This window comes from Corythoichthys intestinalis, chromosome 22, assembly GCF_030265065.1.
Source record: "Corythoichthys intestinalis isolate RoL2023-P3 chromosome 22, ASM3026506v1, whole genome shotgun sequence".
NCBI classification, from domain to species: domain Eukaryota; kingdom Metazoa; phylum Chordata; class Actinopteri; order Syngnathiformes; family Syngnathidae; genus Corythoichthys; species Corythoichthys intestinalis.
This window is the reverse complement of record NC_080416.1, coordinates 16,389,470-16,415,991: the sequence shown is the minus strand read 5'-3', so window position 1 is coordinate 16,415,991 and position 26,522 is coordinate 16,389,470. Positions and strand designations below refer to the sequence as shown.

The 26,522-nt window shown below is 40.4% G+C and overlaps 1 protein-coding gene across 3 annotated transcripts in view; it reads right to left on the bottom strand.

Moving 5' to 3' along the window:
- Positions 1-26,522, bottom strand: part of trappc9 (trafficking protein particle complex subunit 9) — a 280,127-nt gene that overhangs the window by 157,467 nt on the left and 96,138 nt on the right. For all 3 annotated transcript variants that reach the window (XM_057828240.1, XM_057828241.1, XM_057828242.1), the window contains one exon: positions 22,171-22,289. In XM_057828240.1, coding sequence (XP_057684223.1) covers positions 22,171-22,289 — 119 coding nt within the window. The remainder of the gene's footprint in view (positions 1-22,170; positions 22,290-26,522) is intronic.

Below are 26,522 nucleotides of genomic sequence, written 5' to 3'. Positions count from 1 at the left end.
AGCGTAGGAACGGAACTGGTTTCTTAAACCGGTTACTCAAGTAAATGTAACACATTACCACCCACCTCTGGTGTTGCTATAACACTAAACGTGATTAGTTAGAAGATTTTGCGAGGCCGTTAACTGTGAAATGTTTGTGTATTTTCTACATCAGTGTTTAGGACTATTTTAAGTAAAGCAATTTTGAGTCCTCTGTGAAAAGTGCAGTATAACTAAAATGTACTCAAGTCATTGTTAAAAAAAATGTCTTTCCTCTAAGGCGTCCCTGGACCTCTCCCCCGATAAAAAAACCCCCTAGTATATCAAGGATCACGGTGATAAACCAAGAGAGATTGAAAGCAAATGCTAAAACTGATCATAATATAAAATGGTGGGGAACTGATAACGAGACAAGAAGGACCAAGTTCAAAACATTTAAAAAAATAGTGGAAACAAAGGTTCCATGATAGCCGTCAGGTGCAATGAAAGTGACACATGACACCCAAGAGAGACACTCCACCACATCACACAAGATGTTATTGGCTTCTTACAGGTACATGTAATATGAAAAACTACATGTCCAGAAACAAAAAGTCTCCAACTGGAAATATCCCAATTCCTAGCAGGACTGTAACTCTGGTCTTGCCAGGATGAAATGGGGCCCCACGCTCGCTGCGAGCTCGCTCTATGAATTTGATGGAAAATGCTGCCCTGCTTCTCTGCCAATGCGGGTATGACAAAGGGAGCCAGCAGGTTTGCTGACTCACCGAGAAAGTCAAGTGCACAATTTTCAGAATTAATTCAAACATTAGCAACCCTCCTTTTACTGTAATCCAAAGGTTTAACTTGACAATGGAAGTAGAAGTGGAACTAATACAGAAAAACACTTAACATTCGCAATCAAGTGATTATTACAGTGTACTTCTTGAGTGGAATAACCAAAGAGGGGGAAAAAAAGAGGCCTATAATTACATCTGTTGTCAAACAGCTACTCAAGGTACGAGAAAGAAAGACGAGTTGGACGAGGTGAGAAAGTTAACAGTTTCTGTGGGAAGTGAGCGTCTCGTGACAGTTGAAAAGGCTGACTGAAAAATCTGCCAACGTCCCAATCCCCCCCAAGGGATTCCATAATCAGAAGCTTCTCCGTGATGGCTTCCCTGCACCTCGCGTCTCATCCATCCTCTCACTTTACCTCACTCATGGCCTGTCTTCATTTATCGCCGCCGCGTGAGGGATGTGCTTTATGTTGAGGCAACCTCGTCGACATGCTGCACCGCATTGATAAAACGGGTTAAGGGAGAAGCCCAGATGGTGTTTGAAGGCTTCAAACGCTTACAAAAATGTCTGTTCATTCGTTTCTCAATACTGCTTTTACTCCATTGGGTTGCGAGTGAACTGGAGCCGATACAAGCTAACACGTGGACAAATGTTTACACATACATTCACAACTACGGGCAGTTTCTGGAATGCAGGAGAGAAAACACGAGAACAAGAAAAATACAATACAGTGGTATTTCTACATACAAAGTTATTTCGTTCCAGGACCTTGTTTGTAAGTTGAAATGGTCGTTTGACGAGCAGGATTTTCCCATAAGAATGCATTACAATCCCATTAGTTCGTTCCAAAGACCCATAACCAACACTAAATCCTAAATAAATACTGCTGGTACTATTACAAATGGCAATTACTAAGGGTGTAACGGTACATGTATTTGTATTGAACCGTTTTGGTACGTGGTGCTCGGTTCAGAACGGAGGTGTACCGAACGAGTTTCTGACGTAATGTAACCCTCACTTTTCGAGGCTGTGAGTCGATCGGGTTACAGTTTCTTTGTGTAGATCATATTTACTGTGTCTTCTCTACTATAATGAGGACCAACACGGTAGGACAATATAACCCAGAAACGTCAATGGCGCGACAACGTAGCTGCCACGAGAACACAGTGAAACACGGGCGTTAAACTCAATCAGCCAATGCACACCAGTCGCAGTGCGGCCGCATGTTAGACGCGTCTCAGAAGCGGCTCAACACGACGCACGCGAAAAGAACAGCAGAGTTTATTATTTGATGCGAGACGCGACCCTCTTGCGTCAATACTACTACCGGTAGCTAGGATCGGGCAGACCGAAAGTCACTCGTGTAAAATTACGGTGGATCCGGTCGATTTTCAAACTAATATACAATCGTAACCCACTTTTTGAGTCCAACAGATCTCTTGAGTGGTAGATCGGGGCACAGTTGACTTGTCTTTGTTGATTTACTGTTGTCTTCTCTGCTATAATAATAACCAACACGGCCCCGTGTTCAATACAAAACCCTCCTACCACAACAAAACAAGTAGGAACTAATATTCACAAGTTATACAACATAAAATATACAATATAAATGAATAATACATCACATTTGTAAAATATAAACACATAATAATAGTCCATTTAAATAAATTAAAATGAGCTAAAACACCTGTAATTCTATAATAATAATAATACACAGATCCTGCTTACACAATTAAATTTATTAATTTCTGTGTGGCGCTTTAACTTAACTAACTTAACTAAATCCACCAATAAAGGTTTTGAAAACCATTCATAAGAAAAAAAAATGTTTCATTGAGGCATTTCATTTGTAAAATACATGTTAAAATCTTTGTCATTGGGATTGTTTTTCTCTTTAGCACAGGACTTCTTTTTTCTTCTTTCTTTCAGAAAGAAAGCTGACCAATACGCAGGGTCTGAAAGGCAAATTGTTGTTGGATTATCTTTAAATACCCGATACTTTTTGAGCAGAATTCTGGCTTTGTATAGGCTAATGTTTCTATTGTTGAAAGGTGTGTAATAAACAACTACCACATTTATATTTTGCATTTTGTTTTCTTACTGTACCAAAAATGAACCGAACAGTGACCTCAAAACCGAGGTCAGTACCGAACTGAGATTTTTGTGTACCATTACACCCCTAGCAATTACACATAGCAAAACAACTAAATTATAAATAAAAATAGGAATAATAATAATATCCATTCCTGTAATAGTGTAACAAATCGGGTTCTAATGTGGCAGACTTTTTTTTTCTGTACCTGAACGCACCGCGTGGCTGACGTGACACAGAGGGAGCGGAGCGGCTGAGAGTTTACTTTCGCTTTCAATGTTTTCTTGAGTACACAGTCAACTTTGGCGGTCAGGAGGCGTTTTGTGTTGGATAAGTTCTAAAATAAATTATAAAAACCTGACGAAGCTGGCGATTTCTTTGGCGATTTTAGCACAATAATGAATGTCATCTAACTTATAAAGACTGGCGAACGGTGGTCGGAGGAGGACCGTGGAGATCACAGATACGCACCTTACGCTCTTATGTTTCTATAATTTGCATCTTCATTTCAATGGTAAGTGTCACCTTTTTCCTTGTTTGAACATCTTTGATTGATCGTTGATTTCTCTCACAAGAAAATTTGCCGTGCGTCCGTCGTCGTCGTATTTCGAGCATGTCGTCGGATGTAGAAACAAATGGCGAGTCAAATTTTACGTCGGATGACGAAAAGATCGTGTGTCGAAGCGATCGTATGTCGAGGTACCACTGTACTGTTCTTCTAGCTATATGATGAGGCATCTAACGTTTGGCCAATTTAATTCAGTTATTTTACTTTTAAAGTCTGTGGGTATTTACTGTTATTGCGATTTAAAGTAAAACTGTTAAGTTTTGGTTGATTTTAGCAACACCGGTGGACAAATGCGGTAGTGTTTTGCCTTAAGGAAGACTGCATTTCCCATGAGGACCAGCGGACACCCGCACAGTGTCGTGAAATCCACATCTCCCTGTTGCCTGCAGATGGATTAAACGACATTTCTGTTTCCAGCGGCTGTGTGAAGGATGAATAGTAATAAGAATCCAGTTGTGGCTAAACAATAGCATATGACGGTTAGCAACCGTGTGGCTTAGTGTGGCTAACCCTCTCCATCTACCACCACACCCGAACGCGTCAGCGCTGACGAGTTCAAGTGGTGGGGCATCACGCCAGTGAGTGAAAGCCGGGCTAATGTTTACTCTTGAGTATCCTGGTATCTTTTTTTCCCTTCTCGGACAAAACTTTTTCATCTCTTTTGTTGCACCGCCATCTTTCCAGAATTCGCGCGAAAGCGTTCACATCGACTTCAGTCTTTATAATGAATGGGGAAAGGGAGAGGTCTGTATTTCCTGTATCTGTATTTGATCTATTCTATTTCAAAAAGTGAATACAAAAAAAAAACAAATTGACACCCACTCCAATAAAAATGTTTAGAACTGTCTACATTAATATCTTAAGCCATAAAAGTACCACAATCTCAGATCCCACAACATATTTCCAGCTCGCCTTATAGCATAACGCTTCATGAATGGCTTGCTATTTGAGTTGAGGAAAAAAAACATTAGCCAGAACACGTATGCCATGCTATGCAGGAATAAGACCAAACTCTGACAAACGAAATTGTAGTGAATGATCAAAAACCATGGCAGAGGAAATAATGTAGAATCGAGTAGATGATGTGATCCCACTAATGACAATGCCTTTCGATTAGTCTCAATTACCACTCCATATACAATTTCCGGGCAAAGCGTGGCCCGCTAAACAGCAGTAAACTTTCTGAGTTCTGATGGCGAGGGCTAAAAATAGACGTCGTTTGACAGACCGCCACGTGCTACGCCGAGCACGCCGCCACAAGAGGATAGATGGTTTATTTAGTCCGTGTGTTGTCCCCCCGAGGCATCGGTGGAGACAGTTGTGTTAAATAAGGCCAAATCTTTCACTGAAGGAGGTGTTTGTCAGCAGCCCGGGATGGAAAAGGACAGCCATGCGGCACGGTAATATAGAAGCACACTGAGGAACTCCGATAAGGCTTTCAAACTTTTTGCAAAGCTTTACCTCTTTTCAGTTTTCTGTCTGGATGGTAGCGAGTGCATTGTTGCGGTCTCATAAATAATGCAAAATCATTGAGCCCATTCACAAGCTGTGGAGTGTTTAATTTTGGTTCTTCTCAATTGCTTTTTCCCCTCAGACTGAGTCCTCAACAGCTCTACTAAATTATTGAAAAAAACGTTACATTGCAAAAGCAGCCGCTAAATTTTAATCCGAAACTGAAACAACACCACATCTAATTGTATCAAGGTTTGTTGATTATGTAGTTTTATTTCCCACAACAAACCTCTACATCTGGCACAAACCTGACAGAGTGCAGTTTCTTTATTGATTTTGCTGCTGATAAATATTTAAACGTTGTTGTCTTCCACCCTCTCCGAGGGATTTAATTCTAGCTGTTGTTTCAGGGCTAAATTTAAGACCGATTTTAAGGCCACTTCGATCGAACTCAACACCTCTCATTCCATAAATATTAGCATTAAGAGTTACCCAGGGCTGGAGCTATCAATTATTTTAGTAGTCGATTAATCGATGAACTCGTGAGTTTGAATAATCGAGTAATCGGATGAGGAACACAAAAAATTAAAATGCCTGTGCTGAGCCTCAAATTGTATATAAAATAAATAAAAACGTGAGGATCTAAGTACAACAAATCAACAATTGGCTAACATATAGCAAAAATCTGCTAGCCTAAATGCAATAAAATTATAACTTTTTTATTTTACAACGCTCTTAACAAATGGTTCTAACACATACAGTATTCCCACAAAAAATAGCTAAATATAAACTGCTGGCCAAAAGTATTGGCACCTCTGCAATTCTGTCAGATAATGCTCAATTTCTCACAGAAACTGATTACAACAATTACAAATGCTTTGGTAGTAATATCTTCATTTATTTTGTTTGCAGTGGAAATTAAACAAAAGAGAATGGGGGTGGGGGGGATTATACACAAAACTCCTCGGACAAAAGTATTTGCATCCTTTATAAAATCATGTGATGCTTCTCTACTTTGTGTAATTAACAGCACCTGTTACTTACCTGTGGCACATAACAGGTGGTGGCAATACCTAAATCACACTTGCAGTCAGTTAAAATGGATTAAAATTGACTCAACCTCTGCCCTGTGTCCTTGTGAGTACCACATTGAACTTGGAGAAAGAAAGAAGACCAAAGAACTATCTGTGAAAATTGTGAGGAAGCATGGGCAATCTCAAGTCTACAAGTTCATCTCCAAAGACCTGAATGTTTCTGTGTCTACCGTGCACAATGCCATCAATAAGTGTAAAGCGCATGGCACTGTGGCTAACCTCCCTAGATGTGAACGGAAAAGAAAAATTGACGAGAGATTTCATTGAAAGATTGTGCGGATGGTGGATAAAGAACCTCGACTAACACCAAAATCAAGTACAAGCTGTCCTGCAGTCCGAGGGTACAACAGTGTCAACCCGTAATATCTGTAGGCATCTGACTGAAAAGGGACTCTATGGAAGAATACCTAGGAAGACCCCACTTCTGACTCCGAGACACACAAAAGCCAGGTTGGAATTTGCCAAAACGTACCTGAGAAAGCCAAAACCGTTTTGGAAGAATTTTCTCTGGTTAGATGAAACAAAAGTAGAGCTTTTGGGGAAAGGCATCAACATAGAGTTTACAGAGGGAAAAAACGAGGCCTTCAAAGAAAACAACACGGTCCCCCACAGTCAAACATGGCAACATTATGTTCCCTGATGTTTGGGTTGCTTTGCTGCCTCTGGCACTGGACTGCTTGACCGTGTGCATGCCATTATGAAGTCTGAAGACTACCAACACATTTTTCTGCGTAATGTAGGGCTCAGTATGAGAAAGCTGGGTCTCCCTCAGAGGTCTTTCAATGACAATGACCCAAAACACACTTCAAAAAGCAATAGAAAATGGTTTGAGAGAAAGCACTGGAGACTTTTAAAGAGTCCAGACCTGAATCCCATAGAACACCTGTGGAGAGATCTGAAAATGGCAGGTTGGAGAAGGCACCCTTCAAATCTCAGAGACCTGGAGCCCTTGGCCAAAGAAGAATGGTCTAAAATTCCAGCAGAGCAATTATTTTGTCTTAAGGTTGTGCTGCCAAGTATTAGGCTGACTTTTGTCCGGCGTATTTTTGATGTTATGTGTAAAATAATAATGATTAATTATTTATTCTTTTTCCATTCTTGTTTGTGTTTTTTCATTGCAAGCAAAATAAACGAAGCTATTACTACCACAGCAGTTGAAATCATTTTCTAGGAGAAATAGAGCAATATCTAACAGAATTGCAGGGGTGGCAATACTTTTGGCCAGGAGTGTACCAATAAATTAAATCACAAATGCATTAAAAAAAACATGATCTCAAACACAAACTTAGCTCATGTTGGTCTTAACAGGGAGCAGCTGGATTCAGCCATGAGAAATGAGTTATGTCATATTCACAGTTGCCTCTAGAGGGCAGTGTATCCACCTAAATCAATTAAACAAAATGCAAACACTTTCAAAACAAACCATTAAAATGCCACTTTAGTTAAATGAATACTCAAAGGAGCAAAATTTAATTAGAATCTTTTTTTCTTAATTACTCAAGTAATTCGATAATTCTTGCAGCACTAGAGTTACTGTAGATTTTCTATGCTAGCAAGATGAATAATTTTTAGAAACGTGACAAAGATTTGTAGAAAATAATCAATGTTGTTGATTGCATATGCAGATATCTTTTTAAAGATGCCTGAAGAGCAGATTCAAGGGTTACATGTCATTTTTTTCAATAATTAAGTCCTTAAAACTAAAGTATCATGTTCTCACTTTTATCATTTTACAGAGTGACAATAGCAATATTATATGTATACCAATGTTTTCGTCAACGATGACGATAACGAAAATATTTCGTCAAAGAACAATTTTTTCATGACGATGACGTCACAATGACGCGCTGAAACTGTTTCTTGGGAAACTAAACCATAACGAGATGAATGCCAGATGTCGTCTGACGACACGAGAACAAAATGAAAATTTGGCATAGTTTCTGTCATAAATTCACAATTTGTAATTAATTTCTTATTGTAAGAGTAGTGAGCACGCATTTGGCAGTGTTTTGTCGTATCACTCATGTGATGTGCTGCGCCTCCTTCTTGCCCCACACAAACACTAGTTTTTAGCCACTCCTCCTTTTGTGAAACACATTTGTAAGGTGCTGCTTGGTAAGTTTTGTGTCCTTATCTTGGCTTTGCCATGTTGCTTTAGCTATTAAAGGTCTGTGCTGAGTGATCATCACACATTAAACTAACTTGTAGCATTAGCATAGAGTTCGTGTTAGCATTAGCTGCCTTCAAACAGGCTGTAGTCAGACCCCTTCTTTAAAAAACCCATCTCGACTCCTCTGTGCTGTCCAATTTTAGACCCGTCTCCCACTTGTCTTTCCTTTCCAAAGTTTGAGAAAAAGTTGTCTTTATTCAATTGCAAACCTTCTTAGAGACAAACTCCACCCTTGACAATTTCCAATCAGGCTTCAGGTCCAGACACAGCACTGAATCCGCATTGTTAAAAGTACGTAACGACATTGCCCTTTCTGTGGAAAATGGAAACCCGGCTATACTTGTTTTACTAGACCTCACAGCAGCATTCGATACAGTTGACCATACAGTCCTTGTATCTCGTTTAGAACATGTCATAGGTGTCCATGGTAACGCTCTAAAATGAAAAATCGTACCTACAACATAGAACATTCTCTGTAATGATTGGGGAATTTTCCTCCTCAAAAACTTGTCTGTCTTGTGGGGTACCGCAAGGCTCTATTTTAGGGCCTGTTCTTTTTGCGTTTTATCTCCTACCTTTAGGATCAATTATAAAAAAAACATAATATCGCTTTTCATTTTTATGCTGATGACCTGCAGCTTTATCTGCCCCTGAGACCTATCAAAAAAACTGCTCTTGCTAGCGCTCTTGGAGTGCATATCTGATGTGAAGCAGTGGCTTGCACAAAATTTTTTACATCTTAACGAGAGCAAAACTGAATTTATTACTTTTGGCACACCTTCCATGATGAAGGCTTTTGACCCCAACTTTGGCGCTCCGGCTGACATTTTTAAGACACACGTTAAAAATCTCGGAGTGATATTCGATAGCAGGCTTAACTTTGAAAAACAGATTATTTCTGTTGTAAGAGCAAGTTTTTTCCAGCTCCGTCTCTTAGCCAAAGTGAAGAGTATTCTTAGTCGCCACGACCTTGAAAAAGCAATTCACGCTTTTAGAAGCTCAAGGCTGGACTACTGCAAATGCACTTTATGTCGGCCTCTCCAAGTCCTCGATTTCTCGGCTGCAACTTGTTCAAAATGCTGCTGCTCGATTTTTAACAGGTATACCTCGACATGAGGATATTGCCCCTGTGCTATCATCACTCCACTGGCTTCCAGTCCATTTTAGAATTGATTTCAAACTTTTACTGTTTGTTTTTAATTCTATTAATGGCCAGGCTCCATCTTATTTATCGGAAATTTTAACTTTCCGTAACTTTGGCAGGACTCTTCGCTCGATCGGCCAGCTTCTTTGAGATGTTCCGAGACTGAAACTTAAACAGTGGGGAGACCGATCCTTTGCGGTTGCTGCCCCCAGGCTGTGGAATAGCCTTCCCCCCGAAATCCGCACCATCACGGATCTAGGTCTTTTTAAGTCTCGGCTAAAAAGACACCTTTTTAGACTCGCCTTTTCCACAGATTAGGATAGCCTGGTTTTATTTGCTTAAGGGTTTTTTAATGTCTTTGGATTTTATCGGTTTTATTTGCTGGACTTTTATCGCGATGCCCTGTCGTTGTTTTAATTTTATTATTTTATTTTATTTTTTTTTTTATGTCATTGTATAATATTTTCCTTCCTTTTATTTATCTTGAGGCATGTTTTGTTGTAAAGCACTTTGAGGGCCTTTCGGGTTTTGTAAAGGGCTATATAAATAAATTTGATTGATTGATTTGATTGATTAGCATTTAGCGCGGTGACTATCTTCTTAAACTCTTGGAAAACATTTTACACACAGTTTGTGGCTCGTTGTCCGTGGTTTAATTAATTACAAATTACATGCTGTTTTCCTACTGAGTGTGTATTATCATCATGAAAATGTTGATGCCCCTTTAGACTCTACAGTTAATTCAAAATTGTTGGAAACCTTTTATTTATATTTATTCATGGATTAAAACTTTTGAAGTTTATAGACAAAAACATTTTGAGAATTGTCGACGAAAACTAGACGAAGACAAACAGATTTTGAAATGACTAAAATATGACTAAGACTTATAAATATTTTCGTCCAAAAGACTAAGTTAAAAATTAAAATGGCTGCCAAAAGAACACAAATGTATACATTTTGGAGCATTGTTGATTTTTCAGAAAAACTGGAAAATTTGTGTGTTCGAAAACTTCGACGTGAAGTGTAAGCTTAAAGTTTCAGAAACACTCCTCCATATTGTGAGCAACAAGTAAGCCATGAACTATATAGGTGAGGGGGAAAAGCAATATAAAAGGGATTAAAATTGTGAAAGTCTTCAGTGAGCTACATGTGAGCAGCTTGGGAGTAAAGCTCCACTTTGAAAAGCAGATGCTCTTTCAAAGTCAAAACTGCACCTGATGATGGTGATGATAAACAAGCTAGAGGACAAGAGAGAGGAAGAAGTAGTTTTAATCCCGTGCCAAGAACGTCATTTGGTCTCTAAGCAGGAGGATCACATTTGGGCAGACAGCTGTGGCAGTTATAAATATCGGTATCGCAAGCTGGGATCGGGAGCTGAAGCGCCGTCTGCAGCACACGCCGGCTAAAAATAGCACACGGGCTGGCTGGCTGGCAGGCAGGAGGGACGAAGACGGCTCGCTCCTTTTTTTTTTCTCTCTCTCACACAATGTCATTAGCGCTAAAGAAGCTCTGCCCACCACAACCGTTGGACACGTGTGTTGTATTCAAATCCCGTGCAGATGTTTTTTTGTGATCGTTTCAGATGCACAACTACACCAATATCAGATCCCTTCAGGCCATCTGCTTTCGCAACAAGATAATTGTCCGCTTCTCATTAAGCTCGGTGCCAGCAACAGCAACGACACCAGTAGGCAGTTTTCATCAAATAGCCGATAATTGTTGCAAACAAACATTCGCTTTAATGCTATTCTCACTGGAGTTAAAAAAACAAAATCGTATTCAGTTGGTTTTAAGGTTGCTTAACAGATTGCCAAACATAAAGTATACCCCTCTATATTACAGTTTATGGTTCTTGCAGCCACTGTAGCACAGATTTTGAGGCGTTTTCACAGTAAATGCTCTTTTGTTTGGCAACAGGACGGATACATGCAATGGCCAATTCAATCACCTAACCTGCACTTGGAGATAAAACAGAAAATGACTGCAAAGTATTGCAACTAAATGTCAAAAGGTTTACATTTAAAGCAACACTAAGTAACTTTTCAACCTTTATAAAATACTTTCATAACATCTGTGATGATACGTCGACTGACAGCGAGTTGAATGACACCTCTATATCTTGAGGGGCCTGTATCGCTTTTACTGGCACAAATTAACGTTGAGGAAGGTGGCAGGAACCCTGCCACACAAAAAAAAAAAAAACTACAAATGTGCTGACTTCCCCCTTTCATTATAACTCATTCACTCCCAGCCATTTTCACCGGTGCAACCCCCTTCGCTCCTGGCCGTTTTACTGAATTTTGACCGATTTTGCAAGGCCCACAGAAAATTCTGTTCTATTGCTATATAAACATGGAACCCACCAAAAGAAAGATCTCTTCTTTCAGCAGGGAAAAAAAGTTAGTTCATATCGTTTTCCATTCTTTAGAAATCAGTAGGGTTGTTCCGATCATGTTTTTTTGCTCCCAATCCGATCCCGATCGTTTGTTTGAGTATCTGCCGATCCCGATATTTCCCGATCCGATTGCTTTTTTTTTGCTCCCGATTCAATACCGATCATTCCCGATAATTTTTCCCGATCGTACTATACATTTTGGCAATGCATTAAGAAAAAAATGAATAAAACTCGGACAAATATATACATTCAACATACAGTACATAAGTAATGTAAGATGGCATTTACATTATTAACATTCTTTCTGTGAGAGGGATCCACGGATAGAAAGACTTGTGACTTTGTATATTGTGACTAAATATTGCCATCTAGTGTATTTGTTGAGCTTTCAGTAAATGATACTGTAGCCATGGCCAAATGCATGATGGGAAGTGGAACCATGACTGTGCGTAGTGCTACCAATTGATATATCTTCTCTGTGTTGGGAAATAAAATAGGTGTTAAGAAAAAGATCAATTGCTACCTTGCTTACCCACATTGCTTCCCATGATATTTCTAATCGTAGGGAGAGGGATTGTAAGGCTTTAGCCAATTAAAAAAATGCCCCAAAGGCTGCAAAAATTCACTCTACTCATTTAACGCTGCCTTTTATCTCTCTATATAGGTAAAACGGCGCCATTACAGATTGAGCGCGACAATGCGTGAGTGGGTTGTGCAGCGCATGCATTAATTGCATTAAATATTTTAACGTGATACATTTTTTAAATAATTAATTACCGCAGTTATCGGGATAAATTTGATAACCCTAACATTAACATTCTTTCTGTGAGAGGGATCCACGGATAGAAAGACTTGTGACTTTGTATATTTTGACTAAATATTGCCATCTACTGTATTTGTTGAGCTTTCAGTAAATGATACTGTGGCCATCCCAAATGCATGATGGGAAGTGGAACCATGACTGTGCAACGTGCTACCAATTGCTATATCTTCTCTGCGTTGGGAAATAACATAAGGTTTTGAGACAATGATCAATTGCCACCTTGCCTCCCCACATTGCTTCCCATGATATTTCTAATCATAGGGAGAGGGATTGCAAGGCTTTAGCCAATTAATAAAAGGCTCCAAAGGCTGCCAAAGTTCACTCTACTCATTTTGCGCTGCCTTTTATATTTCTACATCGATAAAGCGGCGTCATTACAGAGTGAGCGCGACAATGAGTGAGAGGGTCATGCAGCGCATGCATTAATTGCATCCTGGACGTCCATTTGGTCATCTTCCGCCTGCGCCCCGGCCGTGCGGCCCACCGATCGTTCCGTTGAATCAGGTTGGGGGTCTTACCAAATGCACTACTGCCCTCCAGTGGCACGTTTTAGTGCTTTAAAATGGATTTTCAGCTTTGTGCTTTGGAGCTAACTTGAATATGAACCTAGAGATGTGTCTTGCGGAAAAGATGTAAAGATGGCAGAGTGACAAGAGAAGAGTGACTTTGTCCGAGGTCACATAAAAAACTCTTCAGCGCTGACGAGTTCCGGGTAGGGTGGTGGTGCGTGAGGCACGCCGGCTGGGTATTACGGTGCAAAATCAAACGTTTTTTACTTTTAACATCGTCATATGCAATTGTTTAGCCACAACTGGATTCATTACCTCATTACTATTCATCCTTCACACAACCGCTGAGAACAGAAATGTTGTTCAAATTCATCTGCAGGCGACCGGGAGATCAGGATTTTACGACACTGTGTGCTGGTCCTCAAGGGAAACAGTCTTCCTTAAAGTGCCTATGACAGCAAAAAGCATGTTTATTTCATATTTGACGCAGTATTTTATGCTCCTGAATGAAATGGATCGCTTGGATGTGTGTGGAAGAGATCGATTTATATATTGAATTTTTTTTAATCCCGTGCCATGAAAGTGAGTGAATTCCTGGATTGAGGAGGAATGCAAATGTGACGTCACCCGGGTCAGAATCTCACAATACAGCATTGCTTTGTAGCATGCGGGTAGACTGCGGATTCAGACGATTTTGCGGATTAATTCGTTTATCTTTCCAGCCAAATGTGCTGCAGGGTTTTGTTGCTGCACCAGGGAAAAGTTCCCATTCACCGTGGCGATTGGCCACAACAAATCTGACAATTGTGGGACCATTGGACTTACGAGGAAGAGAGTAAACGTTGTGTTTTGTATTACGTCAAATACTGGGATCGTGGCGCACGTTTTAATAGGGAGGTGGGTCCCTGGGTCCTCTTCGTGTGCCTGCCTGGAAATCGCTATACTCGGCTTATGCTCGTGCGGTTCTCCATATCGTCCAGACTTCCAGCACCCTCTGCCCTCTTCGTGTGCCCGGCAATAGACCACTATCCTCGGGTTGGGCACGGCCAGCTACGCGCTCCTCCGACATCGGCCGGTTTGTCCGGCGGTCTTTCTCTAGCTGCTTCCCCGGCAAACGAGCTCTCCTGCCCACAGCAGGGGAACGAAAAGCTGTAACTTGCTCGCCGCCGGAGGAGTTGCCGATCGTCGAATACAATCGACAACCCTGCCGCCGGTAAAATTTTTCGCTTCGAAAGGCGAGAATAAGACTTTAAAACGCTGCTCGATTCGGGTTAGCATGTGGGCTAGCTGTCACGCCCCCTGGTTTGTTTACGCTCTCCGAAGCCGGGGCAGTGAAATGACAAAAGCCGGACTAAATCTGGTGGCATAAAATATGGTTCGGGAGGTGCAAGAAGTCGACAGTTTTGACCATTATGGAGAAATTTTGCCATGTCGTACTGAATAAATACATTTTGAATATTTCATATTGCATTTAGCACAAGACTTTTAATTGTTATGACATACCAATTTTTTAGCACTTGGGGAAAAATACTAAGATGAAAAGAATATCCTGTAAAAATACTGGAGTAGAGAGATCGAAACAATTAGAGGTGTGCAAAATTTCCGATTCTTAGATTATTCGCGATTCGGCCGTGGAAGATTCGAGAACGATTCACAAACATCCAAATTCCGATTATTGAAATATGCCAAGTAAAGCGGAAGTACAACACACTCAGCGCGCCGCGCGGGCTTCGGGACGGAACGGAGCGGGAGTAGCTAAACATTATGCTTCTCATTAACCGGCCCCTCGGGTAATGCCAACGCTCAACTCACGGCTCTAGCTCAACTCATGCCACGAGATAAAAAAACACAACAACATACCTGCCTGCTGCCGAAAAGCTGCTACAAGTACAGCTAAGCTACATAATGTTACGGTAGGTATCATTTATATAGGACTAGATGGATTATAGACTCGGTAGCGGTAGCAGCACATCTGCAAAAAGCTAGACGCGTTGTTAGTAAACGGCCGCCATCTTAAAGCAGTAAACTTCCCTGCAATGCTGTTGTAGCGAACCTTCCAAGCAAACCTAATTAACTTTTTATCTAAAATACTCCTAAATCGGTAAAATATTGACTTGAATCTATCTTTAAAATAGTTTTAAAACTTTCACATGTCAAAAGTAGACAAAAGGGAAATTATGGAATAACGGGAGCAATTTTAACAACTTTAACGGTTGATTCACAACATTAAATTAATTGAATGTAGTTTAAAGCTGCTGATACAGAATGGGGACTGGAGTTTTTTTTATTTAATGTTATTTTTGTATATTTGTTTACTGCTATATGTTAACTTGATACTGAAATAGTAGTTTGGTTTAGCCTGAGAGTATTTTTGAACAATTTTGGAACTAATGTACAAAACTTTATTTAAAAAAAAAAAAAAAAAGGAGGGGGGTGCATCAATAATCGTTTTATAATCGAATCGGAGCCTCTGAATCGTAATCATAATCGAATCGTTAGGTGCCCAAAGATTCCCAGCTCTAGAAACAATGACATTTTGCTGCTCTCTTTGTCGCATTTCACTCGTTCTGAATAATTCCCCCTCAATGGGCTGAATTCTAAACCAGATGAAATCGTGACCCTGCCGACGACATCCTCAAGCTGGGGATGCTACAGCGCTGTAATGACAGGCGGGGCTAAATGGCAGATTAAAAGACTAATTTCTCATCATCTGCGCTTTGTCAAATTGTTGTATAGTGTCGAATCGTCTCAAAATATGATTCTAATTCAAATAACGCTATTTAAGCTTTTTTTATGCTGTCACAGGGACTTTAAAGTGAAACACTACCATTTTTGTCCACCTGCGTCGCTAAACAAAACTGAAAAGATACCTGGTATTTCTTTAATATGATTGTCCTAAGCATATGTGCAGTAAAAACTGATGTAATTCTTTCACCGTTCACTTGATTTAAACCTAAATACTCATGAAACAAAGCTGAAAGTCTGCAGTTAAAGCACATCCTGTTCATTTAATTTAATCCATTTTGGTGTTGTTTCGAGGCAAAAAGATAAGAATTGTGTTGATGTCCTTATATTTGCGTCTAGGCTATATTTGCAAGTTATCCGGGTTTTGCCATAAAATGCCTTGGGAAACATAAGCACACATTATGGCCTTGAATTCCAATTTGTGTCTGTACTTCATGGCATCGCCCAGATCTTTCGTGATGTATTTTTCAACTAGTCACACTCTGTGCAGAACAATTATTATTATCTAGCAATATTGCATTTGGATTAGTGAAAACTACAGTGTCTCAATTATCACACGCTGCAGACTTTGTCGCAGCAAGCCAGATACCAAACACAAACTCATATATTAAAATAACTGATTATTCTATTCTCATTTACGTAATACCATGTAATAAAAATTTAACATCACCCTGTTATGGATCCGTTTCTGCTAGTCACATTCAGAACATTGTGCATCCCATGCCTGACGCAGGTAGGAGGAGGCTGACTGCCTCATAGAACTTTACCCGGTATTGAAACATGCTCCTACACGCACTCTCATAGCAATATCTGCAATGCAGTAACAAGACATGATCTTCAGGACATTGAATTGCCTTGGATGCATCTTGGCAGCAACGTAGACATATTAAAGATAATTGGCTGTGCGTGTCTTCGGGTGGCGAGAGCTGGGGGGCACATTCTAGTCTTAGGTCTCTGTGGCATCATCTTATCACTAAAGTCATATGAGGGCTAATTGAAGGAACAGGTCCCACATTACAGCACATTAAACTGGTAAGATTTCTTTTTATTTTCTTTTATCCCCAGACAGCCAGTCAAGTTACCCCGAATGCATCTCCACAGCAGAGGATGCTGGTGTTCCAAATCCCCCCCAAGGCAGAAGAAGAAACTCTGAAAGCTGCCATTTCAGTCATGTGGGCAATCAACAGAGCACTCTAGAGATAACAAAAGGCTCAGCACTCATTGCAGACACAATCTGATTCCATCAGAGCTGCGAGAGGTGAGCTGGGGAAGTGCTTCAACTGGGTGCAGCACATTATTCCAAGTCCATGTGTGTTTTTGGTATTCGCTGAAAAAATGTCACCGGGATTGAGCGACGAAAAGGTCAGTTTGATGAACACAGTGCAATAAACACATAGCAAACATGTGTCAGGTGAGAACTAAGAACAGGATTTGTTCAGTCATTTAAAATAATTTCTTAAGGATGTGGTGAACAATTTAAGTTGCCGAGCAGGGTTGTGAGGTTTTGATCCAAACTTCTTTTAACAAAACAGCAACTGTGAGTCATGCAGTAGGAAACCCAAAATAAATGTACAATAGTATATTCTTATCCAGCTTTATCCAAACCCCTCAACTCTATCAAAACAGAAGCCCATTGCATCCATCACCATGGCTGAATTGACATATGTAAACATAGGGCTGGGCGATATGGGCTTAAGTACGTATCACGATAAATTGAGCAGATTTACCTCGATAACTACAAATGACGATAAATTCGCCCAAGCGGACTGTTATATAATTTGAAAATTTGAAACAATGCATGGAATACACATTAACCGTTTCTCGTTAAATTTATTTAACCAGCTTTCGATTTAACAATTGCACATGCAGTCTAAACATTAAGTATTAAAAAAAATATTGTAAACAATAAGAATTCTAGTGTGAGCATTTATAACAGCTTGTATGACTTGAAAAATGTACAACATTATAAAAATCAATATGACGACTATGCAAACATGTCATTCTAACACAAATGATTTGCAGCTTTAACAGTACACTTCAGACAACTTATTGGTAATGGCTGCTGTGACATAATGATTAAACACAAGTGTTTACGTCAAGGTTTCAGGTTTTTTTTTTTTTTTCCCGAAACATTTTTTAATACATGCACCCCCCCACACGGACACAACCAGATTAAAGCTGTATTGCTCTGATGCCAATGAAACATTTAAGGTTTTATGATGGCAGAATAAAGCAAACACATACAGAAAATTAGCTGTGGCCATTAAACTGTCATATTATATATATATACGCTTCAATGTTGGATTATACTTTATGCTGAGTGCTTTACCATCATGAAAGCTTTCAGAGAAATCAAACAGAGATGCCAAATAACGCGACATGATGACTGCTACATGAAGTCCTTCCTGAAAACCACGTGACTCCATACGTAAGCAAATTCTCTGCTTTCTTAAAGGGGAATGAACATAGCCGAACAACACAGAGTCAAAGCGGGATGAAAAGACTATATTTTCTTGTTATATTAAATTACCGAATTTACCGATATGGTCAAAATTACGTCGGTCATCGTGAAGAATTTCGGTGACGGTTAATTTTCAGTTTACCTCCCTGCTCTATGTAAACATTTAAATTATTATGAGAAATTATAATATTGTAAAATTACTAGAGCTGAAACTTGAATACCGTATTGGCCCGAATATAAGACAGAGTTTTTTTGCATTGAAATAAGATTGAAAAAGAGGGGGTTGTTTTATAATCGCGGTCTAGACATTATACCCATTCACGACACTAGATGACGCCAGATATCATTGAAGCGATGTTCTGTTATGACAGATCTCAGCTACTCTCCCCATTCATGACGCTAGATGGCGCCAGATATCATTGAAGCGATGTTCTGTCATGACAGATCTCAGCTAATAGTTTAACCAGTTTGCATTATTTAATTGCAATGCTTTTCCTTATTCAGATTTGTTTCAAGACTACACTTAAAGTTAGACTTCACTTTGATGGTTAATGCAGTTATTGCAATTTTGTTGTTTTATCACAATAGATTGGTTTATTTACATTTCAAACACCAGAAGCCATTCATTTACGAATGTGATTGCACTTTAGTTTACATATTTGAAAGTTCAGATATTAAGATTTGAATTAGACAAAATAACCTGCTTTTTCTCTCAAATGTGTTGTTATAATCATTTGTTTCAGATGTACTGTAATTACTTTCTGTATAAAAATTAACTTGGTGTTCAAAAAGTCTTTTTTCAAACTTAAGTCTTGAAAAAGAGGGGGTCGTCTTATAATCAGGGCCGTCTTATATTCGGGCCAACGAGTAACTCCATTTTAAAAATTGATCGAGGCATTTTCTCCGTCTCGAGGAATCATTTAATTTTGCCAGCTCTAAGCATGACGTTTTGCCCGGACTACTTTTAATGCGGCACAATGTGTAGAGGAAAAAGGGAGAGGCGGCGGACATATTTGATTTCAACAATGCATGTATATAGAGGCAACGACGAAAGCGAAGAGAAAGGTACCAAGAAAAACCGAAAATGTCAAAAGTGTTGGAGAATTTCAAGCTGGAGACCAAGGTGAACACTGTTTCATTTCATTCACTGTAAGTGTTTTGTTTTGTTGCATCCAGCTGTGGGGACGTGCCGATGTCACAAAAGCAGCCAATCCCAGCTCATCAGCAGTAGCATATAAACGCAGGTCATCCGGGAGAAAGGCGCCGAGATATTACCTAGCTGGTCCCCATCGGACGTTCTAGTAGTCTCGAGCTGGTTATTCGCAATTGGCTAGTTACGCCTTGCCCTGATTTTTGTTCGTCTGCTACTTTTATGTGTATCCTCTACTTTGTGCAGGTTTGAGTGTTTTATTTAGTCTCTCTGCCCATCGCCTTCTTTACCCTAGAGCAGTGGTCTCAAACCGGTCCTCAAAGGGCCGCAGGGGGTACTGGATTTCATTCCAACCAAACGAGACAAATACCTTTTCACCAATCTGGTTTCTTACAAGTGTAATCAGTTGATTGCAATCAGGTGCTGCTTATGTTAGTAGAAACCTCATTGGTTGAACTGTTTGTGCTGGATCTGTTGGAACAAAAACCAGGACCCACTGCGGCCCTTTGTGGAGTCGGTTTGAGACCGCTGCCCTAGAGTTTTTATTATTGAGCCCTGTCGACTTGCTGTCACGAACCCCTTTTGTTATCACTTTTCTGCGATCGTGTGTGCTATTTTTGTTTGTATTATTAAACCCTTGTTCGAATCCCTCAGTTATTGTCTGCTCAGTCCAATCATGTTTCCGCATCAGCAGACCTTAACTCATTCAGTCCCAGCCATTTTCATTGGAGCAACCCTTTTCCCAATAGAACCCCCTGTTCTATTGCTATATAAACATGGAACCCACCAAAAGAAAGATTAGACTCTGTTCTTTCAGCATTAAAAAAAGTAAGTTAATAACTTTTTCCATTCTTTAGATACCAGCATTATAAAATAACTTAGAGCAATTTTCCAATTTCTGATGAAAAAAACTGAAATTGAGCTTATTGTAAAAGCATACATTTCAAACATAAGTTTGACTTTAACACAACTATTTTTTTGCTTTTGTGACATCCCAAACATCTGAATAATGTTTTCCTTCTACAAAATAACAAACATTAAGACAAATAGAGCTTTTGATAGCAAAGTAACAATTTATTTACACATAACTAAACTATTGAACTGAATGATGACGCTGTTGTGGCCGTGGCTGTATTGGCAGACGTGGTAAATTTTTCCCTCATCACCGCCTGTCTGTCTCATCAAGATTTTGTGGAATCTTTCTTTTGTAGTGACCACTTCCTCATAACAGAATTCACCTAGGGAACTTGTGTGGGCCATGTGCCTTGTGTTTACATCCTTCTCCACATTTTTGTCACGCTTCTTACTTCTTCCAACTTCCGTTTCCTGACTATCTCTTCATTCATTTCCTTTCATGCTCCAATATGAGTTCTTACCAATGCGCTACTGCCCTCCAGTGGCCAGTTTTATTGATTTAAAATGGATTTTGAGCATTGTGCTTTGGAGCGAACTTGTATCAGAACCTAGAGCTCTCTCTTTTGAAAAAAAAATAATAAAAGACGTATAATTACTTTTTGGGACACTGAAACATTAAAAATAGAACGTATTCATCCGTTTTTGGGAGCAAATGAGTTAACAGTAACACAGCGCTTGCATAACACTACCTCCCGCACGGCCCTGGCTACTTGCAGCCCCGTCGACAGTTCCGCACCCCTGGCTGGACCCCACAACTGATGATCACCCACGAAACCCCACAACTAATGACCACCCGCGAAACCCGGGCCTGGCTCCACCGCGCAACTTGCCCGCCTTGCCCCCGCCCCGCTCAAAGCTATTTTGATTGGGAATGCCAGTTCTCTTTGCATTGAGCGCTTTTATTTATTTATTTTTATTTTGAGAGATACGACTATTATTTTTGTTGTGCTTTCAGTAAATGATACTGTAGCGACGTGACTGTTCCGCCCAAATGCATGATGGGAAGTTGGGCAATCATGACTGTCAGTGGTGGCTGCAAATGGTATATCTTCTCTGCGTTGTGTTCAATACAGGGTGTTAAGACAAAGATCATCTCCTGTCATTCTACCCCACGTTGCTCGCTACAATAGTTATAATTGTTGTGAAAGAGATCCCAAAGCTTATGACAATATACATTGCGCGTCCCTAATGAATGCCTGTGTCCACTCCACTCGCTCTTCTCTGCCTCTTAGTTCTCAATATAAATAAAACGGCGCCTTTGTAGTCTGTTTGCGGCAATGCATGAGTGGGTTGTTCCGCATGTGTTAAATATTTTAACGTGATTAATTTAAAAAATTAATTACCGCCCGTTACCGCGATAAAATTTGACAGCTCTAAAAATTACACAATTTTTGGGGAGCGTGAGAAAAAGCGAACAGCACAACATAACAAAAAGCAATCTCAGTGAGATCACGCCTACAATATTGCCTTAAATCCTGTATGAGAGCCTCTCAATGTCATGTTCTGTTCCAAGGAGAGGAAAATACACTTTTTTTTTTCCTAGGGCAAGCCACCAAAATTGCAGTTGTCAAGGCTGCAGGTGACCCGCAGCAGGTAGCATCATCTTCTCTTCCCTTCTGACATCTGGTAAAATCTTCCCCAGCGTAGATCACATAACTTCAGATAATTGCCATTCTATACTGTCTGTCCAACTCCACCACATTTCCTCTCCAGTCTAACACAGTATCTCTTTGCACTTTACCTGAACTCTGTTTACAAGCAGACACGACATGTTCTATTTTTGGATAAATCCAACAAGATCCAGCTTGGTGGCATGTATTTCTACCGTCATAAATACAAAGATCAAGTAAAGCTTTCATCTTTGTGCATCCATGCACTTTACAAACGCTCATTTACCTTGATATGACTGTATTCCCCCTTGCCGGACTCGCCGCTGACAGGTTTGCTTTCGGGCCTGGGCTTGAGGACTTGACGCAAAGGACTGGAGATTGGCAGGCCTGTCACACTGATTCCATCTAAAATTCCCCCAAAAAAAAGCAGTGCGGCGTCAGCGAAAGTAGCAAGGTTATTTGTAATCGGAGGCAAGCAGAGCATCGGGGGAAAGAAGAACATTGACAAAGTTAAATATCAGCAGTCTGTGAGAGAATTCGCAAGGATTTTGCAATTCATTGTTTGAATACCCTTGATTAGCGTGCCTACTTTCAACCTTCTGTGCAAATCTTTGCTTCCCTCAAAATGACCAGACGACCTCCTGGATTTGTTAATTGTGTAAATTCATGGCGACCTTGAGCGCAAAAGCGACACAGGAGCGGCTGTAGAACTATGAGTGCTACTTTCAATGCACTCCATCAATGGTGAAAAAGACCGGGAGCAAACAAATGCACATCAAACGTACCAACGCGAGTCTGACGTCAGAAGAGCACAGCAATGTGCTGTTTTGCCCTCAGCGAGGAGGAAAGAAAAACCATGAATGAGAATGAGCCCGGTCGCTGAAACATAACCAATTGGAAGTTGTTTTTCTCATATACTCAGAGTGCTAATTAAAGTATAACTGGTGGATTTAGATGGAACTAAATTTGGTATGACAGCATGAACACACACGTTTGCATTTTAACACAGTAAAGTGGAACAGACTGATGGAAGGTGAAATCCAAGTTAGAAGCAGTGATAGCTGTAGGCAGGCATGTATGGGGGGGGGCAGTCAGAAATGTGTAGGGGGCATCATATGAAAGCATCATGCTCCAGCAACCGACACCCCCACCCCTGTGCTTATGGTAACAGCGTTTTCTTCATGGAATTGGGTTGTTAGCTGTGTTCAACCCCAAACTAGAGTAGTGGATTGCACTAAGTCAGGCCTCTACCTTCAGACCTGTCCAACTTGGGTGTCTCACATGAGGACTAAGCTCCTGCTGGTAGGTCACTGAGGTACAAAAACCCCCTGACCACAATGAGGGACCATAAAATAAAATATCCTTCATCCAGATTTTATAAACTTACAAGGTAACATATCTTAACTGGATGGCCTAATTATCAAATAAATTATAACCTGAGAACTGAACTTATGAAAAATAATTAAAAAATACTTCTCAAACTAATTTATAAAACACATAAGATATAGAACAGAACATTTTTATCTCTTCTTTTTAAAATTTCTCTTAAATAAAGCTCCTTTCACACAAGCCTAAACACCATTAAAATCCGCAATTTAAAGGGGCAGCCGTTGTATGTGAAAGCAATTTCCCAGGTCGACTGACACAGATATTACGCGGACATTTCACACGTCGCATCTTAGTATAACGTCCGGGACTTTCCCGGGACGAGGTGTATGTGAAAGCAACCGTTAAATTCCCGAGTCACAGCAGGAGAGCGGATGACGTAAATATCATGGCGGGCTGATCATCACTTCCTATTTGTTTACAGTAAGACGAAAAGCAGTAAACAAACATTTATCAACATAGCAAGCTGGAAATAGCGAAATTAAACTGAAAACAATGACATTAAATTGCTACTGGATCGTAGAGCCGAGGAAGAGAGTCCATCGTCAATCTTTGGAAATGTGTGGTTTATTTTGTTGCAGATGTTAGGGTCTGCAACTGCGGAAACAAGGTTGTACCTTAAAGCAAAAAACAATTGAGGGATGCGTTCAAGGGTGTATTATTCAAGGGTTTATTAAATACAAACAAAAATACACGCGATCGCGAAAAAAGGGGGAATAACACAATGGGTCCGTGAATGTAGGTCGACGGGGATCGATAATAGCAACCTAGGCGGTCGGCAGAGAGCCAATATGACAACAAAACAAATACACTCAAATGCCAGCACAATGTAGGGGATTTCAAAACAAGGGCGACAGAGGTGTCGAATGGCGCCCGCAAGTTAATATCTCAGCACCCTTCTTTTGGATCGCCTGGGCTTGAATACAGTCTTGATTAGCTTAAATTGGCTGCAGTTACGACGTCAATAACGTTCCCACAACCAGCTCTGTAACAAATTGACCAACATTGTGACAGCCCATGCCGACCAAAAATGACGTCATGTTCGTATTGTAAAATCGCGACAGCAGCCCTCCCCGCACAGAGAGCGCCAGTGAGCAACACAGGACAAGTCTGTGAAAGAGTCAAACTCATGTAATTCCCGGGATATCTCTACATGCGTGAAAGCAATGACGCAAGTAAATCCCGTGTCACCTTACACGGGAATTAACCGGGATATGTTTGTGAAAGGGGCTTGAGAAACATGGCTTTGTAAAAACTGCTGTGATTTAAGGAAGCAAGGCAGTGCAGAACTATAGTCTGGGGCGGGGCTTTACGTAGGGGTCTGTCAAACGGCGGTAATTTGTCTTCAGTCTGTCACGTGAGGTGGACATAGACTTATTTGTGTGCTTGTTGTGACTGAGAAAACGCGCTGAAACCTGACACACTATTGTCTGGCGATGTTTAGGCTCATTTACTGTACATACTAACAGTGATTGGATGTTTACTGAGGGCTGTGCACGCTTTACTGTGCACGTGCGCCGACCATCTGTGAATATACACTCAGTGGAGGGAGATGAGAGAGAACTGATGCATTACTAGTTGACAGATTAGACAATATAGTATTAATTTTGTGAGTATATTAAAAATGTGCCTTTTCAATTTCTAAAATTTTGATTTGAGGGCGCAAAACATTTATTTGAGAAAGCACTGCTCCCTCTTGCCCCTGCGTAGAGCTGGCGTCGGTTAGAAATAGTATCAACTCATCCTCTGTTTCTTTATTTGATCTGGCACCTACTTTTGCTTTATTTACAGTGAGTGAGTATGAGTCTACATTGCAGGGTTTTCTGATGAGAGCTCAAGATGTATCATTTCAGAGCTTTTTCTTCGGGAAAGATGACATTAAGAATCCAATTCATTAGCAAGGACTGTAATTAAAGCTGCAAGCAGCAATAAATAATCCACTAAATCTTTTCACTCATTGACTGTCAACAGCGATAGACGTCAAAAGCAAGGGCGTAAAAGCCGAATTCTGACTTTTGGGACAAATTTTAAAACAACTGTCAGAGAGGCCAAACTATGCCTTAACTTCCCATCGTCGCCTGTTGAAGCATTACCCAATTCCGTTTGGCACGGCCAGTGTATAACAAGCAATAACACAGACACTTTCATGCTTTGTGGTGTGTAGCCTGTTCAAGGGAACACACATGACTCCCCGTGTCCCATGCCTTGTGAGTAATGGATGGGGTGATTAACGGTGGCACTGCTTGCAATAACAGCCTTGGTTATACCCCGCTTCCGATCCGTATCGGTCTTGTTCTGGAGAATTGTGTGAGTTCAGCAATCGTGTGGTATATAGCTTGTGCTTAACTAGTGCAGACATTGTGCAATGGTGGCAGCACAGATCTTATATTAAAAAATAGAGGGAACCTACATATACTGTACATTCCAGACCCAACAGCTGTAGATTAAAATCTGCAAAACAAACAATCCATATAATTTTTTTTATTTTTTTATCCCTCAATATACTTTTAAAACATTTAAACAGAATAAAATACTATTTTTAAACACATCGTAATCATGTTTGAACACTCCAAAAAAAGCCAAGCATGATATGGGGTATAAGAAGTGAAGTTGTAGCAGAGTGGCAGTAAAAGCAAGAAGAAGGAGGCAATGAGCAGTGGAGGGTTTTTTTTTTTTGGAAGCTCAAAACAATAAGCCATCAACAGGAGCGTGAGATTGCAGTTGCTCCAAGCAATACAAACCAGCAACAATGTAAGGACAAACAAGAGCAACAGAAAAGAACAGATCACCTCCCCTTACTCGTATTTGTTTTGGATGCTTATTTACTGCAGTGCAAGGTGTACCCATGGGCGGGGCTGCCGTCCCTACACCTACACACGGAGGATCAGCACTGTCATTACGAACGGCACTCATAGCATTTAACATGATAAACCTCTCCGGGAGTCAAAGCTCATTTGTCCCGAGTGATGACATCACTCCTGTCGAGCCCTGAGTTATGGTGTTGTCGTTTCAAGGCGGGGCCAAAGTGAGGGATAAACTCATTTGAGGATATATCGGCGATGCTCGGCCCGTGTCGAATGTTCTCTCCTGACTGCGTTCTTTGTCTAATGTGCCCCCGTCTACCTCGGCTGACAAATGACATCGGGAACGCCGGGCAAAAAAAATATAAATAGATCAAGTTGATCGATTAACCTTCCCCATACATGCATACAAATCGACGAATATGATTAGTTACCGGGCCAGATATAGCAT